Source organism: Rhizophagus irregularis, chromosome 29 (genome assembly GCF_026210795.1).
Source record: "Rhizophagus irregularis chromosome 29, complete sequence".
Taxonomy (NCBI): Eukaryota; Fungi; Glomeromycota; class Glomeromycetes; order Glomerales; family Glomeraceae; genus Rhizophagus; species Rhizophagus irregularis.
Window position 1 is genome coordinate 1,466,766 of NC_089457.1, and position 15,770 is coordinate 1,482,535.

The following is a 15,770-nucleotide window of genomic DNA, read 5'->3' on the forward strand; positions in this document are numbered from 1 at the left end:
TTAATAATTCACAGTACCATGTAGCGATATAGTCGCAATTTTTATGTATTGTAGGCCGGGTTCCGGCAACGTTTTATTTCATAAATAAAGTATTATTTTATCGAACGTATATGAGAAACGGGTCACGTGCAATGATGCAATGCCTGTGCGACATAAAAACATATATTAGCGCTTGTTTTTTTCCCATCCCAGAAATAAATTATATCTCACTCCGGAACGTAACACTATTTTATATCCGAGCCAAATTTCCTTATAAAAGCGCTATGTCAACTATCACTCTCAGTTGTTTGGTCGTAGGCGAAAACCCTTATGAAAATGCTTTCAACGTTAAAATTAACAAGACAGAGGCGGTTAGTGAACTCAGGGACGCTATCAAGGAAAAAAATACACAAGCTTTCGCTAACGTTGACGCCAAAGACATTAAGCTATGGAAGGTCGACGTTTCCTTCGAAGAAGAAACGAAAAATTAACCGCCGTCAACACAAAAATAAACGTTAATATCAAGGACGAGCTTGGTGGTGTGGAACTGCTTCCACTTTCGAAGATTAGTAAACACTTCACCTCTCAGCCAGCCGACGAGCACATACATATAATAGTACAGCGTCCTGTTGAGACGAAAGAAGTTCACTGCACCGCAACGTATGGGCGTAAGTCAGAGAAATTCTTGTGGGCTGTAACTCGTGGGCAAATAACCTTGTCAGCTTTGAAGACGAGGCTTCGAACTTGTTTTACTTTCCCAGACGGAACTGAGGACGAGCATATTGTCATAAATCGTGAGAGCGGAAAGGAACGTATTCGTTTGGTAGATGATGAGTATTTGGCATGTATAATCTGGTCTCAAGGGTTCAAAGTTGACCTCCCAATTGTCTTGGACACATGTAAGTAATGTTTAATATTAGCCATGTTTCTTCGTTATATTTACGCAACAGATACTAACAGCTTTAATCTTGTATTTCCACAACAGCGCAACAACCATTCTCCTCGTGGAGGTTTGATAAGATGAAGTCACTCTTCGGCCTGAAAGCAGACGATTATAATGAACTACCTACTTTTGCTGGAGGTGTTAAGGAAACGCCAGAAGAAATCCGAAATCTAGTTATAGGTGAATTTTTGAGATTACACAAGACATCCCAACACATCACAAGCGCCAATGAAGCCACCCGTTGTGAATATATTTCCCGTATCATTTATGGTGTGGCATCAATATATGGAGGTGAAATAAAGGTTTATCCTCAGTATGAAATCTCAGGAGGTCACGGCAAAGGTCCTGTTGATTGGGCTATAAAGATAGGGAATATCATTATCACTATCACCGAGGCGAAAAAAGAGGACATCAACAAGGAATTGCACAGAATGCGATCCAACTGCAGACATCCATCCAGCGCAATCCTAAAAAACGAACTTATGATACGGCAGGTTTGCAGGAAGACGTAATGTACGGGATTGTATCAACTGCTGTGGATTGGGTAATAATCAAGCTAGTTTCGTCCAGCTCCGATAATAACAGTGAAGGAAAAGTGGATGTATTGTTAAGTTCGTTGTCTCCCTCTCCATTACCAATCAACAAGGCTATATTGACCCATGACGATTTGGTAGAACCTATCAAGGACTTGTTTGGGCAAATCAAGTGGGTGTTTGATAGTCAGATTGAATCACAGGGTTTATCGAAGCGGGTAAAAACAGAATAATAGGATAGAGTATTAGCATAGACGTCATGTATCGCGGGCTACGTCCCGAACCTTTGTATTTATTTTTTGCATGTATTAATAAAGCAATTTTACATTTACCACGTATATGTAACATTGAATAATTCTTTCGTGTATGAAAATATTATCTATCATGTCATCTGATCTTAAAGTATTGATCACTGAACTTGAGGCTAAGATAACTGATGAGAAAGCTAGGTTTGAAGTTTTGATCACTAAACTAAAGCAGGATCAGGCAGAAATAGATGCTAGAATTTTAAAACTAGAGCAGGATCAGGCAGAAAGAGAATCTAAGAAAAATCGCAAATTCCAGACCAGATGCATCCAGATAGCTAAGGAAATTCTTAATGAGGAACCTATTATCGAATATCGCCCTCCTTTCCTGAATGGATTAGAGCTTGATGCTTTCTTCCAAAAATATCAAATTGCGTTGGAGGTGCAAGGGGCTCAGCATCGGTTTCATAGCACCAGTTGGTATAAAGATGTCAAAAAACTTGAGGACATCGTTAATCGTGATCGGCAAAAAAGATGCATTTGTCTGGATAATGGAATCTTCCTTCTCGAAGTATGGTATGATCAAAACCCGGAAATTGTTATTCCAGAAAGGATACGAAAAATTAAAGAATTCGTTAATCAAGCATCCAAAAGTTTCGATTTTCTATAATCAAATTTTAAACCCTGGCATCAGGCTCTCAAGGAGGAATATTACTTTGAAGATGGAATACCCCAATGCATCAGATCTAGAAAATGCGTCAAATAATCCATTTTTTACTTGTTCAGAAATATTCGAAAGGCATCTGATCAATTCTCTAAGTACGATATTACGATGACGAGCCATCTGGTCCCGTGTCTTTTTTCACAACGGGCCAAATATACACAACGGAAGTCAAAACGTTATCATCGGTCTTGAATTCATTTTGCTATAAGCAAACAGGTGGCGTAAAATTTGTATCGGCAAAAAATGCGCAGTATTTCGGAAAAATTACTGCCGATCAAATGAGTATCATGTGATCGTGTGTCATTTTGACAATATATATACCCATTACTTCCTTTATTTTTCACTTTACGCGTCGTGTTTACAAACTCATCCTATACTTTTCAATGGTCAAACGACTTTCTACATGGTTAAGATCCGGTGTCGTTGATAAGAATATCAAAGACAATTTCAGATCAACTTTAAACGCGTTATATGATACTTGTCCGTTAAAAATTTCCCGCAGAGCTTTACGTGATTCACTCCACGACAATTTGTATAATGATTAGGTTTTTCGTCAAGAGTCTCCAGCAAATATTACGGTGTTTGGCTGGTTTGAGGATCAAAGACTGTCAAAACTGTCATCCCCGTCCTCTAAACAACCTAAACAACCTAAACAGAAACGAGCCTGTGCGGTTTTTAAAAAAACTCGGCTTTATTCATCTAATGTTACTACCAATAATGTCGACAATCAGATAAATAACAATTACATAAATGATAAGACCATTCGTCGTGATTCTTCTCCATCATTGAGACAAAAATTTTCATTTACCGACAGCGAACAAGGGGCATTTGTTGAACATATTATTAATCTTGCTGAGAAAGCAATATACAAATTTCTCGTTGATAATGAACGTAACATTCCTCTAAATGTTGTAATGGATTTCGTATCTAAACAGAGGCCTCCAGTGAACATTGATTTTTCCAACGCAGATTTATTGTGCATGCTTAATTTTATCATCGACAATATAAATATTTTTATAAGGGTGTCAGCTTTTCACGGTCAGTATAAGACAAGACTCGTTGAACTTTTCAGCAACCTTAAAAAAACGTGCGAAATAAGATGGCGCACGGGATTATTACTGATAATAAAGGCCGTTGGAACGACCATTCACTTCAGAATGTCGCAATTTTAGCTTGCGAAATCGTCATTTGTGTCGGTAAGTAGTTTATAAGAGCAATCTAGCTTTATATAGGGGTGTAATTTTTTTATTTCATTTTATTTGTCATTAGGCGGTAATCATGAAGACATATGTGCGTATAAAGAAAATGTCGATAACGAAATAGTTCGGCGGTGGATTAATAGCGCAGTTAAAAACTGTCCCCAATTACCACAGAAAAGAAAACACGGCGATGTGGATGATGCGAGCATTGGCGAGATAACGGAGTTTGTCATGGATATTCTCGAGGAGGTTGAAGAGTCTAAAAAAGGGGAGAAACAAGATATTTTAAAGTTAGCATTAAAGGGAAATGAGCAGATAATACAATTCTGTAAAGGAATTAAGATGAAAGAAAAAGATTCGCAAATTCGCAAATTTATTCAGTTTGCAAATTTAATGTTTGACATTGTAAGTATTGGTTATTATATTTTTTTACACGATAAATCAAATTGCATAGTAGCGAATTGCTAAGCCTATATTTATTTTTAGGACTTAAAGGTGAGGAATAAGAAAATACTCAAAATAGAAAAATAAGTGAGGTATGTATTTGTGATGCTCTGTGTAGTTTGCAATATAGCATTGGGAAAAAGTTCTCGCACAATTTCGTCACATCCAGAGTCGGTGTGATGTAGTCACGTCCAGAGTCGACGTGATGTGCACCCTTAATCTGAGAGCGATTCAGTTCGTGAAGGGTGGGGATTAATCGGCATTGTCCAAAGGGCGTGATCGTATTACGAACATTCTGAAAAATGTAGTTTCTTATTGGATCATATTTGTAAGGGTGTAGTCCCTTGGTCTCTGCCGGACTCGTTGGCTTAACTGAGAATAAACGAAGCTCCTTTTTCCGTGTGCTACTTGTTAACTGCTCAAAGTTTATTACTGTTCTTGTGTAGCAATTTCTAACAACCATTTTGAATCTATCTTTTAGTACTCAAATAAAGGCTAAACTTCAAATGAAACTTTCTACAATGTTTGGTCAAATAATTTATTGCTAATGCTTATTAAAGGTTCTTTTCAATTATAACTAACTCTCTGGTAACTGGCTTAAGAGGATTACGAACAAATTAAAGAATTTCAGCTAATGCCATCATAGAAATACTATTAGTGTAATAATTGGTGTAATGTTATCGCAATAATCTAAATAAAGTATTAGTCCTTTATTTTAAATTGATATGAAAATAGGCTGTGTATTAAATTCCTATATTTTTTTCCCGTATGCTATATTTCTCGATCCTGAATTTTTTTCTATCTATAAATGCGCAGAAGATATTCGGTAAAATTCTTGCCGAAGAATAGGGTCTGTGCGACGTACGATTAGCATATATATTTTTCGGATTTTATTTCGTGTCATGTCCCCAATTGGTATGGAGCGCTAGCCGAAAGTATTTTTCAGCATTATTTCGCATATGGGATTTGAGGATGTGTATGCTAATCACGAAGTCATTTTTATAGATTTGCAGGGAGATAGCGTAATGACGAAATGCAGTGCGTAATTGCGGTGAAAATCCGGGGAATGTTTTCTCCTGCGAAATTTACAAGTGATATAAAAACAGGACAGTATCTTTTTTCGAAACCTATTGCCCAGAGAGAAAAGGAATCAATATGATGGATTCTGAACAAAATAACGAGCCGATTTCAGAACCGCTCAAGACGCCTAGAGAAAAAAACAGTACTCCCTCATCTGATAATCCCTCTCTCGTTAGGTATAGAAACCTCGGATATAATATTCTCAAAAGTCTCGATGATAAAGCTGTCAGAGATATAGATTTCCCAGAATTAGAACCATGCTCCGAATGTAATAATGACATTTTGACATTTCCTCTCAGAGAGTTCACCCGACTACGCTGTGGGCACATTTTTCATAGACTCTGTGCTGAAAAAAAGCTTATGCTTACAGCTATTTGCAAAAATAACGGGCCACCCTTGCTCCGAAGTTTCATACGCATTCATACGCAGTCATACGCAGTCATACGCACAAGAGCATAATTGATCGGCATAATTCCGGCCAAATTATAATTTGACCAGAATTATAATTTCCATTTTAGGAAATTTGTTGTTACACAAGTTCTGAAAAAGAAATTTTCATTTTTTGGAAAAAACAAAAATTGTGGAACGGCAATCGCCAAAAAAGGATATGATCGTCATAGCCGTTTTATAATTCTGGCCAAAATTATAATTTGTCCGGAATTACTGCCGATCAATAAGTATGACTGCGTATGACTGAGTTAAGCCGAATTAAACATAATTACGGCCAAATTTATGGAATTTCCTTTTTTGGAAATTATGTTACACAAAATCCGAGACGAAATTTTTTTGAAATGGAATTTTGTGGAACGGCTATCGCCAAAAAAGGAAATGATCTGCATAGCCGAAGAAAATCACGTGATTTAATTCAACTCGACTCGATTCGGTTTGATGGGCCAACTCGACTCGAATTGAGTCGAGTTTATATTTTTTATAATTTTAACTTGACTTGACTTGACTCGATTTAACTCGAGTCGAATTGAGTTTACATATAACTCAACTCAACTCAACTCGTTCGGAGCTTTAACTGCGTATGAATCTTCAGAGAAAAAATGAATTAGGTGGTCCGTTATTTTTGCAAATAGCTGTAATGTACCAAACCCATGTCCATTCCCCGATTGTGAAAAGAATGTAGAAATCACAGAAATATTTTCTACTACTGTGAATTATCCGATTGGCCGATTGCCGGAATCGAATGTTATTATTCAAGATTCACCATTATCCTTCGGCCTTAACTAACACGATGAGTGAAAGGTTTATCCTAACTTCTCCACCCATGCGTATGGAAGGAGTTGAGAATATAGGAACTCAACAGATGGAAAGTCAATTAAGATGTGTTAAATGTTCTGAGGACCTTTCTTTGTATGTATCTTACTTTGAGGCTTTCTTAGCTTTTCACTTGTCTTATAAAACTCGTATATTTAACCTGCAAATATATTGTGCATTATGAATGCATTGATAAAGTAGGACAAACTTGGGATTCTGGGACAGCAGCTATCACATAGGTCTAACCATAATTTAGTGTACCCCAGACCATCTCACCTTGTTTTCTGATATGATAACACTATACCTGTTTTTCTATTCCCAGACCACCTAACCTTGATTCCTGATATGTTATTACTTGATAGCTAAAAAGAACCCCCAAGCGTTGTAGATAAAATTAAAATCATATATTTCTAGGTATTATTACCACACATGAATCCATTCCAGGGTATCATAATTTTATGCTATATCAGATTGCCTTTATAAGTGCCAAATGTATGAAGGACACAAAGTGTCTGTAATACCGATGGCATGATTCAGCAATCCATTGTGGCATACTATTTTTATGATACTCTAAAATGGATTTATTTGATGATTTAAGCCATTCATGTTCTACCAAAAATGTAAAGCAAATAGTCAACTAGACATATTGTAAAGCTTTTTCTGCTATACGAAAAAATCTGGGACAACAGGTCTAACCAAAAGTCTAACCAAAAATCTGACCAAGGTCTAACCAAGAATGTATAGCAGGAAGGTAACTAGACATATTGTAAAGCTTTTCCTGCTATACGAAAAAATCTGAGACAGCAAAGTCTAACCAAAAATCCAACCCAGGTCTAACCAAAAAATGTATAGCAAGTAGTCAACTAGACATATTGTAAAGCTTTCCCTGCAATACGAAAAAATCTGGGACAATGAAGTCTAACCAAAATTTAACCCTAATCATAAATTGCTCTGATTCTTTGACGAAGCCTATTTTCATACCGATTTTGATAATAACTCCCAATATGAGATTGACATCGACCACTAGATGAACCTGTAGGTTTAAGAAAAGCGTGATTTTGTCTTCCAATGAATGCGACAACGGCCACGGCACTGCAACGGGACGATAAGAGGCTTTCCTGTATTATGTAAATATTCACAAGTATATTCTCCAATCATTTTTATTAAGTATAAATAAGTTAAATTAAAAAAAACTTTACATGATATAAAAATTATGTCTACCCAAGCTATACCAGCCAAGCCAACATACCATGAAATTAAATCAGCTCTAATTGCAGTAATTAAAGCAGGTATCCTTTACAAGAAACCAAAGGATGGTAAATTCATGTTATGTTACAAACAAAGGATAATCAACTTGCGTCAAGCAGAAGAACCAGAAAATTTTGTTCTTGAAACAGCACAATCTATTCTACCTAATGAGACAAAGTATCAGCAAATCTTGGAAAATTATAAGACCTGGTATAGCAGAGAGCCAAAACTTTTGTCTGCTATTAATAAGCTATACAGGTTATACTATGAATTGGCAAAAGACTACTTCCTCACAGACTCCCAAGCAGATGATGAGGTAGAAGACTATCTTAATTCGTAAGTACCTATTGTGATGGAAGTTTTGTATCATCTGGGTAACCAAAAGTTCTTTCCTCACAAAGGATCTCTTTAATTCTTTACCATCATTATCAATAAACCAGTATAAAACTGGTTGATTTTTCTGTGTTAAAGACATATGGATATGATAAATCTTAGGTGACCAATTCATATCTCCTGCTCGACGTCTTCTGCCTTCCAGATCATTTGGTTCAAGTAAGTACCTTACACTTATATCTGGTGGTAGTTTCTCCTCTTCATATCCAACAGGTCCATCACGAGGATAAGAAGATCTGGAAGATACTCGTGATTTTTTTATAGCTTCAGCAGGAGATATACCAAGTTGTTGGGTCTAAGGTTGCTTGCCGAAACCTAGGGGTTTAGGCAAGATGGCGTTTCGCCGAAAAGCGAAATTCTGCCAAAACTATATTAAAGTTATATTAAAAAACTGGCGAAACTTTGGAGAAAGGCGAAACTGCCGAAACTTATTATAAATGCCGAAACTGCTGAAACTCTGCCGAAACTATAATAAATCTATAGTAAAATTTTGACGAAACTAATCGTAGGATTTTGAAAAGGTTTAGACAAGCAACCTTAGTTGGGTCATTGAGTTATTTATACTTTCTACAGCAATAGGTAAGTTTTTTACCCAGACTCAAGATCTCGTTTTACCTAAAGTTAGTAAGTCAGATGCATCTTGAAAGGGAAATAATTTCTCAACCAAGGTACGGTTATATCGCTCCACAATGCCAACAGTACGTTTAGACTTAGCTTTTTAAATCTTTATACCATGGGAAATCATCAGCTTTTCACACTCACCTTTAAACTCTGAACCCCTATCTGTAATCAATAATTTTGGTCAAGTGAGTAGATATGTTGTATCATTATATACCTTTTCAAAAGTCCGAGCAATAGTATGAAAAGTTAGGATTCCCTGTCGATCTTTAACACTGGTTGAACCTATGGGGACACTTCCTTTATACCTTGATGCTATATTAACTATATTGAGACAGAAAAGATAAATCACATATCCAATCTTGTCATATAGCATATACAAAATGTCAGCTTGATGAACTTCATTAGGAACTTGTATAGAACTGAAACTTACTCGAGGGATAAATCGGGAACGAGGTTTGTGGACTTGATGTACTGCCTGTCTTTCAAGCCAATCCTGTACTTCATCTAAGGTGAAATCATGTCCAGCATTTTGTGATGTCTCATACAATTTTTTGGCAGTCCTCTGATATCCAGATGGTTGATAAAATATTCTGCGTAAAGTCAAAGACACCTCTACATTTCGTGCTTTATCAGAATCTATCGGAATAATAGGAATCAATGGGAGTTGAACAGGCATATCTTAATTTGTTAAACAGTAACTTCGATTTGTGCAAACGGCTAGTTCAAGAGGAAACAAATAATATTTCCAATAAGGAGAAAATCCGTAAACTCATAAAGGAGATAGAGGTATGTGAACAATACATTTCCTACCTCGAAAAAAATCTTGTCTCACGTGAGAATGAAATTGATCGGTTAAAAGCAGAGTGTCAGTCCACTTTAGTTGAACTTGAAAAGTATCGAGATCACTTAGAGTTAAAGGAAGAGGCACTTGTTGCTTAGGATGAACGTATCATTCAGCTTAAAGACACAGTAGATAAACTCAAAAAACGCATTCAAGAATTATCTTTATGTAAAGGAAAGATAGAAATGGATGAAGATAATGAATTATTCAATCCTATTCTAAGAATACTAGACTGCCGATGGGCAGTTGCAGATTGTGTGTCTGAGATTTGACTATTTTTTGATCGAAATAGAATTCTAATTTCACAAGACATAGATGATGTCTTTAATGCTATCACACAAAGTCTTGATGAAATTATTCGTCAAGCTGCTCTAATGCAAGAAATTGGTATAGACCAACTAAATCAAATAGAAGGATTGCATACATTACTTGGAGAATTTTTAGATCGTACAAATACTCTTAATCAAGACTTAATAAGAGTACGTGATGATTTTACATATGAGAGAAATGCTCGTAGGCACTGGGAAACTATTGCACAACAGAATCAAACACGTATTGCAGGAATACAAATAGCCAATCTAGGTATACGTTTTCTGAATAGACGCAAAGATGCATAACTGGCAAACTAACAGAATCAGCTGGTAAATCAACAGAATCAGATAGCTGAGCATAGAAGGAATGCATGCAGGCTGATGTTATGTTATAATGCTGATACAGAATGTTGAAGAAGAAGGCATGCAGATTGTATACATCAGGCACAAAACTGGCAAAGACAATATAGGATTTCACAAACCCAGGTACAAGCACAGGCCCAAAATATTTTAAATTTACAACAACAAATATTAGCGTTACAAAACAATCCTCCAAACATGGCTATAATACAAAATGTCATGCATACTATATTACCAGGTCTTGCACAGTTACCATTTTATAATGGATAAGAGCCACTAGACTCTTATTACCAAAAGCTTAGAGCTGTCAATGAGATAGCTCGTCCACTAGCTGTTGCTGTTTTTAATGCTGCTATGAGATGCAATGTCATGAAAAATAAAATGACTGGTAGATTTATTCCTGTTCCAGTAAATAATCCATATAATGCCAATGCTGCTATTAATACAGAACCAGAATTTCTAAACTGGTTACAAGGAAAATATAGAGATGTGATAGTTGAAACAAATCAAAGTGCTATAATAGCATTCATGAATGAATCATTTTCACCTATAGATACACCAAATACATATGCAAAAAGGATTCGATCATTAGCACAAGGACATGTATATGCTGAAATTTTATCTTATCTATACAATCATTTGCCTGATGCTTTAGAAATAAGAGTTAGAATTGCTGCTCCTGCTGATCTTGATGCTTTCTTTAATAAGTTGCGTAATAAATGGTATGAAAGTGGAGGGCGAAAAAATCCAACCACTATATAGTAGAATAACCACAGAGTAGAACTGCATTAAAAAAGCTTGCAGATATAGCAGTACGTCTTGACTATACTGGTGACATAACAAATCCTATAGCAATACATGGTTTTATTGAGAGTAATCTTACTAGAAGGTTAGGTGGACAAACACAATATTTAAGAAGAGATCACTTTGGAACTGGTCAGGTTAAAAAGGTGACAAAGACAACCAAATCTTCTCCTAAACGTCATTGCTCAAACTGTGGTAGAACAGGTCATTCCAAGAACAAGTGTCCACAAAGTAAACGTACTAAGAAAGTTAACAATACTCATATAGTTGACTATGAAGAATCTGAAAGTGATGAGAAAACTGATAAAGAAACTGAGGAAGAGTTAACTGAAGAAGAAGAGGAGGAGGATGAACCTCAGAATTGCTTTAGTGTAAAAAAAAAACTTGTCAACGTGAAGTTTCGGTAAAAAATAAAGGAAAGAAATCCCGTACTTTCAAATCTAAAAGAGAACCTATTCTCAAGAAAACTGATGAAGTCTTTCATGCAGCACTGAAGTCTATAATTGCTTCACTAGCAGCACAATGTTCTAAAGAAATCCTCCTACAGATTAATGCTTATACTAATCAAGCATATAAGAATCTAAAGAACCAGCTTTTAAATCATTTTGTTAGTGACTATCCAGTTAGTTGAAAGGAAGAAACTCTGGGATGTTCTTTCAGCAAATATGCAAGACATTTTATCTCCTCTAGCTCATGCTGTAAATACTGCAACTCCACTATTACCAACTCCTCCTGCAGATGTACCATCTGAAGTAGAACAGAAATAAGATAAAACACTGAACCATGCAATATATGCCTATTAGCAGAAAAACCTATACTGGCCAAGACCCTTAGAAATCAACTTTCTTCAGTTAGATGATCCCAATGATGTAGTGACCATTTCCTGTAAAATCAAAAATATATGCATACCCTATGCTATGATCGATACAGGGTCTGACTCTTCAATCTCTCAAGAATGTAAGCAAGCTATGCCTTAAAATAGTGAAAGAATATACATGCACTTAATGGTGTGAATGGATCAACCAAAACTCTTGGCACTATCAATGAAATTCCCATAACTATCAGTGAAGGTACAAATACAGTCACTATATCAGACGAATTCTCTGTTATACCTACTGAGAAGGATCGAAATAGTAAGGATAAATCATTGCTAATACTTGGTACACAGTGGCAGTATCGTGCAGGTTGGGAACCTGTAGTAAAGGGTGAGTTTAAAGCAAATGTGAATGGACAGGTTGTCTCAATTCCTCTCTTTGTACATAAAGCACAACGTAATGTTTTTGCAGTAGATAGCCAGCCTATAAAAAAAAACTAGTTGATCGTACCTGTCAGCATTGTGGGAAGGAATTCCCATATCCTTCCAATCTTAGACAACATTTTTTACGAAAAAATCCATGTGCAGTAAAAAGTCCTATATAAAGCCCATGCATCAGGAAATTTGTTTAGGCGTAATTTAGTGTAATATTTCAAAGGTGGTGTAATATTTTGAAATATTACACTAAAAACGTAATATTACAAAAGTTTATGATCTTAAATTTAAATAATTATAGTAATTTAAGAATATCTCACTATCTACTCATCAGGAAGTCACGGGAAAAATGTTCATCAAATGTACATCAGTCACTTGATGTACATCATAAAGAAATGCTGAACATCGGACCCTGCAATGTCTTACCGATGTCACAACATTCGATGTTCATCACCAAATCAAGATGTTCATTGCCCATACATTACGATGTACATTATTTTACATCATATCAATCTTTTATTATTTATGTTAATATGTCAATGTTAAATGTTATTGAATAACAAATTATTTTATTAAATTACATTATAACAATCTATACTAAAGCTATATTAATCTAATTAATCCTATTAAAAATAACAACGTTTCTATAAAATAGAAAAAAAATGGCAAAGCTTCACAAAGAAATTCACCATTTTCAAATTCTAACATTTCTAATTGAATCCCTTGAAACCTACAAAAAAAAAAACAAAGAAAAAGAAAATTTAGTATTTCTGTTAAAGAAAATGAAAAAAAAGATGGTAAGCTTCGCAACGAAACTTACCACTTTTAAATTAATTCAACTGAATACTCCGGAGGACCCACAAAAAAAAGTTTTGAAGTTATTCTTCGAACTGATTTTATCCAGGAAGTACAATCTACAATAAAAAGATAAAAAAAAATATTAATAAAAAAAAAATAATTTAAAAGAAAAAGTTTCGAAGAGAAACTTCTAAACTTGCCTGAGAAGTCGATCCAAATCTCGAAAACGATTCCTACAAAATAGACAAAAGAAGAAATGGTTAGTTTCTTCAAAACATACCAAAAAAAAATTTAAAGAAAAAAGTTTCGAAAGTAAACTAAACTTTCGAAACTTACCAATCATATCATCTAAGATCCGGAAGCTCAATCTACCGGTACCTGCAAAAAAAAAAAAGAAAAAAAAATTAATAAATTAAAAAGTTCAAAAGTAAACTTTACTTTCGAAACTTACAAATCATATCGTCTAAAATCCGGAAACTCAATCTACCGGTACCTGCAAAAAAAAATCAAAAAAAAATAAATAAATTTTAAAAAAGTTCTGAAGCAAAGATTTGCTTCAAAACTTAACAATTCATTCCAAGACGCTAATCTACAGCAAGGTACCGTTCTACAAAAAAGAAACCACCGAAGCCAGCCATCCAACGTCAAAAAATCCAACCGAAGAAGTTCAAGAAGCCATCATGTAAAGATATTCTTAGTTTATTAGTTTCATCTAATGAGTTAGATATCAAAGAAGGTATCAAAAAATTATATTATTTAATCGAAAAATAAACGAACCGATACCTACAAAAAAAATAATATAAAATTTAAAAAAAAATAAATTAGAAAAAAAAAGTTATGTTTCGAATTTCAAATCGAAACTTACCATATATTCAAGTTCCAAAGCCGAAAGAATCATACCTACAAAAAAAAACAAGAAAATTAAAAAAAAAATAAATTAAAAAAAAATAAATTAAAAAAATATAAGTTTTGAATCGAAACTTACCAGACCCAAGTCCCAAAGCCGAAGAAACCGAAACTCTACAAAAAAATATGAAAAGAAACGTTAGATCGTTTCTTAAATTAAAAATAACAAAATCCCAACCCTTTCCCATCACTACCTTAAAGTTCGGTTCCGTATTCAAGCCGGCGTCCTCCTAGTAGGAGTTCTACAAAAAAAAAAAGTTCGTTTCTTTAATTAAAAATAACAAACCCCCCCTTCCCCATTTCTCACTATCTTAAAGTCTGGTTTCGTCGTATTCAAGCCGGTGTCCTCCTAGTAGACGTTCTACAAAAAAAAAAATAACGAAAAGAAACGTTAGTTCGTTTCTTTAATTAAAAATAACAAACCCCCCTTCCCCATTTCTCACTACCTTAAAGTTTGGTTTCGTCGTATTCAAGCCGGCGTCCTCCTAGTACGCGTCCTACAAAAAAAATAAAATAAGAAACTTTAAGTGGTTTCTTAAATTAAAAAAAAAAAAATTAAAAAAAAAATTATGTAAGTTTCGAAACGAAACTTACATTACTTTCAAGAAAAAGAGGCGGAAGAAAAGTGTGAGAAAAAAGGTGTGAGAAAAAAGGGTGTGAGAAAAAGGGGAGAATGAAAGGGGAAGGGAAGGACGATAGGGGAAGGAGTAAAGGAGGAAAAAGGAAGGAAAAGGAAAAAGTTTAAAAAAGATGATCCTTTTTTAAACTTTTGATACGTGTAACACGTGATGACATGATGTTTAATTAGTGCATTATTCGACCAATATCTAATCATAGATCATGGTCGAATTTTTTAATTTTAAGTACTAGTCGAATATAGGCCGAATTTTACTAAGGCCGAATACTATTCCTTTTTCAACTAGTAGTAAGAGAAGGGAAATGTGGGGAAGAGAAAGGGCGGGAAAGGGGAAAATAAAAGGATAAAGAAGAGGAAGTTTCGTTTATCATGTTGCTAAGATTATTTCACGTGACATGATAATAAATAGGGGCTGATATCATAAAAATTTATTTTTGAAAACATCATATTTGATAAACATTGAATTTTCATTATTAAATGATGCACATCATGATAAAAATCTCATTGGTGATGTTTATTAATATTAAATATTACATGTACATTTAAAATAATAAAAATTACGATGTAAATGATTTGCAAAAATATACATGTGATGAATATTTTTCCCGTGACTTCCTGATGCTGATCCAATCAAGACGATCTATAGCTCATTGGAATCAGCTCATCAAGACGAATCGAATGATGGTAAAATCGCATCTTTATGTTGTGCCCCAAATCTCAATATGCCCCAAATTGGCGATAATCATTGATGATTACTATATGTGAAAAGTAATGATTTGAAAATTCTTAAGGTATTATAAAGATGGGCCGATAATTTAGGCCGATCATTGATTTGGGGCAATCATCAACTTGGGGCACAACATTTATGTTCGATAGATGGCTTTCTATTAATTTAAAACTTTATTGTATACTATAGAGCGTTCTATCAACTGTAGAAATGCGATTTTACTACCATTCGATTCGTCTTGATGAGCTGATTCCAATGAGCTATAGATCGTCTCGATTGGATCAGTAGATAGCAAGATATTCTTAAATTACTATAATTATTTAAATTTAAGAGCGTAAACTTTTGTAATATTACGTTTTTAGTGTAATATTTCGAAATTTTACACCACTTTCAAAATATTACACTAAATTATGTCTAAACAAATTTCCTGATGTGCAAAGCCCATGTGCAGTTAAAATTTCCCAT

The 15,770-nt window shown here is 34.7% G+C and overlaps 4 protein-coding genes across 4 annotated transcripts; all 4 read left to right on the forward strand.

Annotated features, from left to right (window-relative positions):
* Window positions 1-427: 427 nt before the first annotated feature.
* On the forward strand, window positions 428-1,688 carry OCT59_019673 (uncharacterized protein; the record flags this gene model as incomplete). The annotated part of the gene is made up of 3 exons (XM_066143693.1): window positions 428-878; window positions 965-1,416; window positions 1,479-1,688. 3 exons carry the CDS (start codon window positions 428-430, stop codon window positions 1,686-1,688), a joined length of 1,113 nt encoding a protein of 370 aa, XP_066005419.1.
* A 1,139-nt stretch (window positions 1,689-2,827) lies between these two features.
* Window positions 2,828-4,154, forward strand: OCT59_019674 (uncharacterized protein; the record flags this gene model as incomplete). Its single annotated transcript, XM_025318728.2, has 5 exons — window positions 2,828-2,830; window positions 2,970-3,462; window positions 3,555-3,620; window positions 3,694-4,028; window positions 4,110-4,154. The coding sequence occupies 5 exons, from the start codon at window positions 2,828-2,830 to the stop codon at window positions 4,152-4,154; spliced, it is 942 nt and encodes a 313-aa protein (XP_025175354.2).
* Window positions 4,155-5,222: 1,068 nt separating this feature from the next.
* OCT59_019675 (uncharacterized protein) lies at window positions 5,223-5,606 on the forward strand (the record flags this gene model as incomplete). Its single annotated transcript, XM_066143694.1, has 1 exon — window positions 5,223-5,606. One exon carries the CDS (start codon window positions 5,223-5,225, stop codon window positions 5,604-5,606), a length of 384 nt encoding a protein of 127 aa, XP_066005420.1.
* A 781-nt stretch (window positions 5,607-6,387) lies between these two features.
* On the forward strand, window positions 6,388-6,594 carry OCT59_019676 (uncharacterized protein; the record flags this gene model as incomplete). Its single annotated transcript, XM_066143695.1, has 1 exon — window positions 6,388-6,594. The coding sequence occupies one exon, from the start codon at window positions 6,388-6,390 to the stop codon at window positions 6,592-6,594; it is 207 nt and encodes a 68-aa protein (XP_066005421.1).
* Between the last annotated feature and the right edge of the window lie 9,176 nt (window positions 6,595-15,770).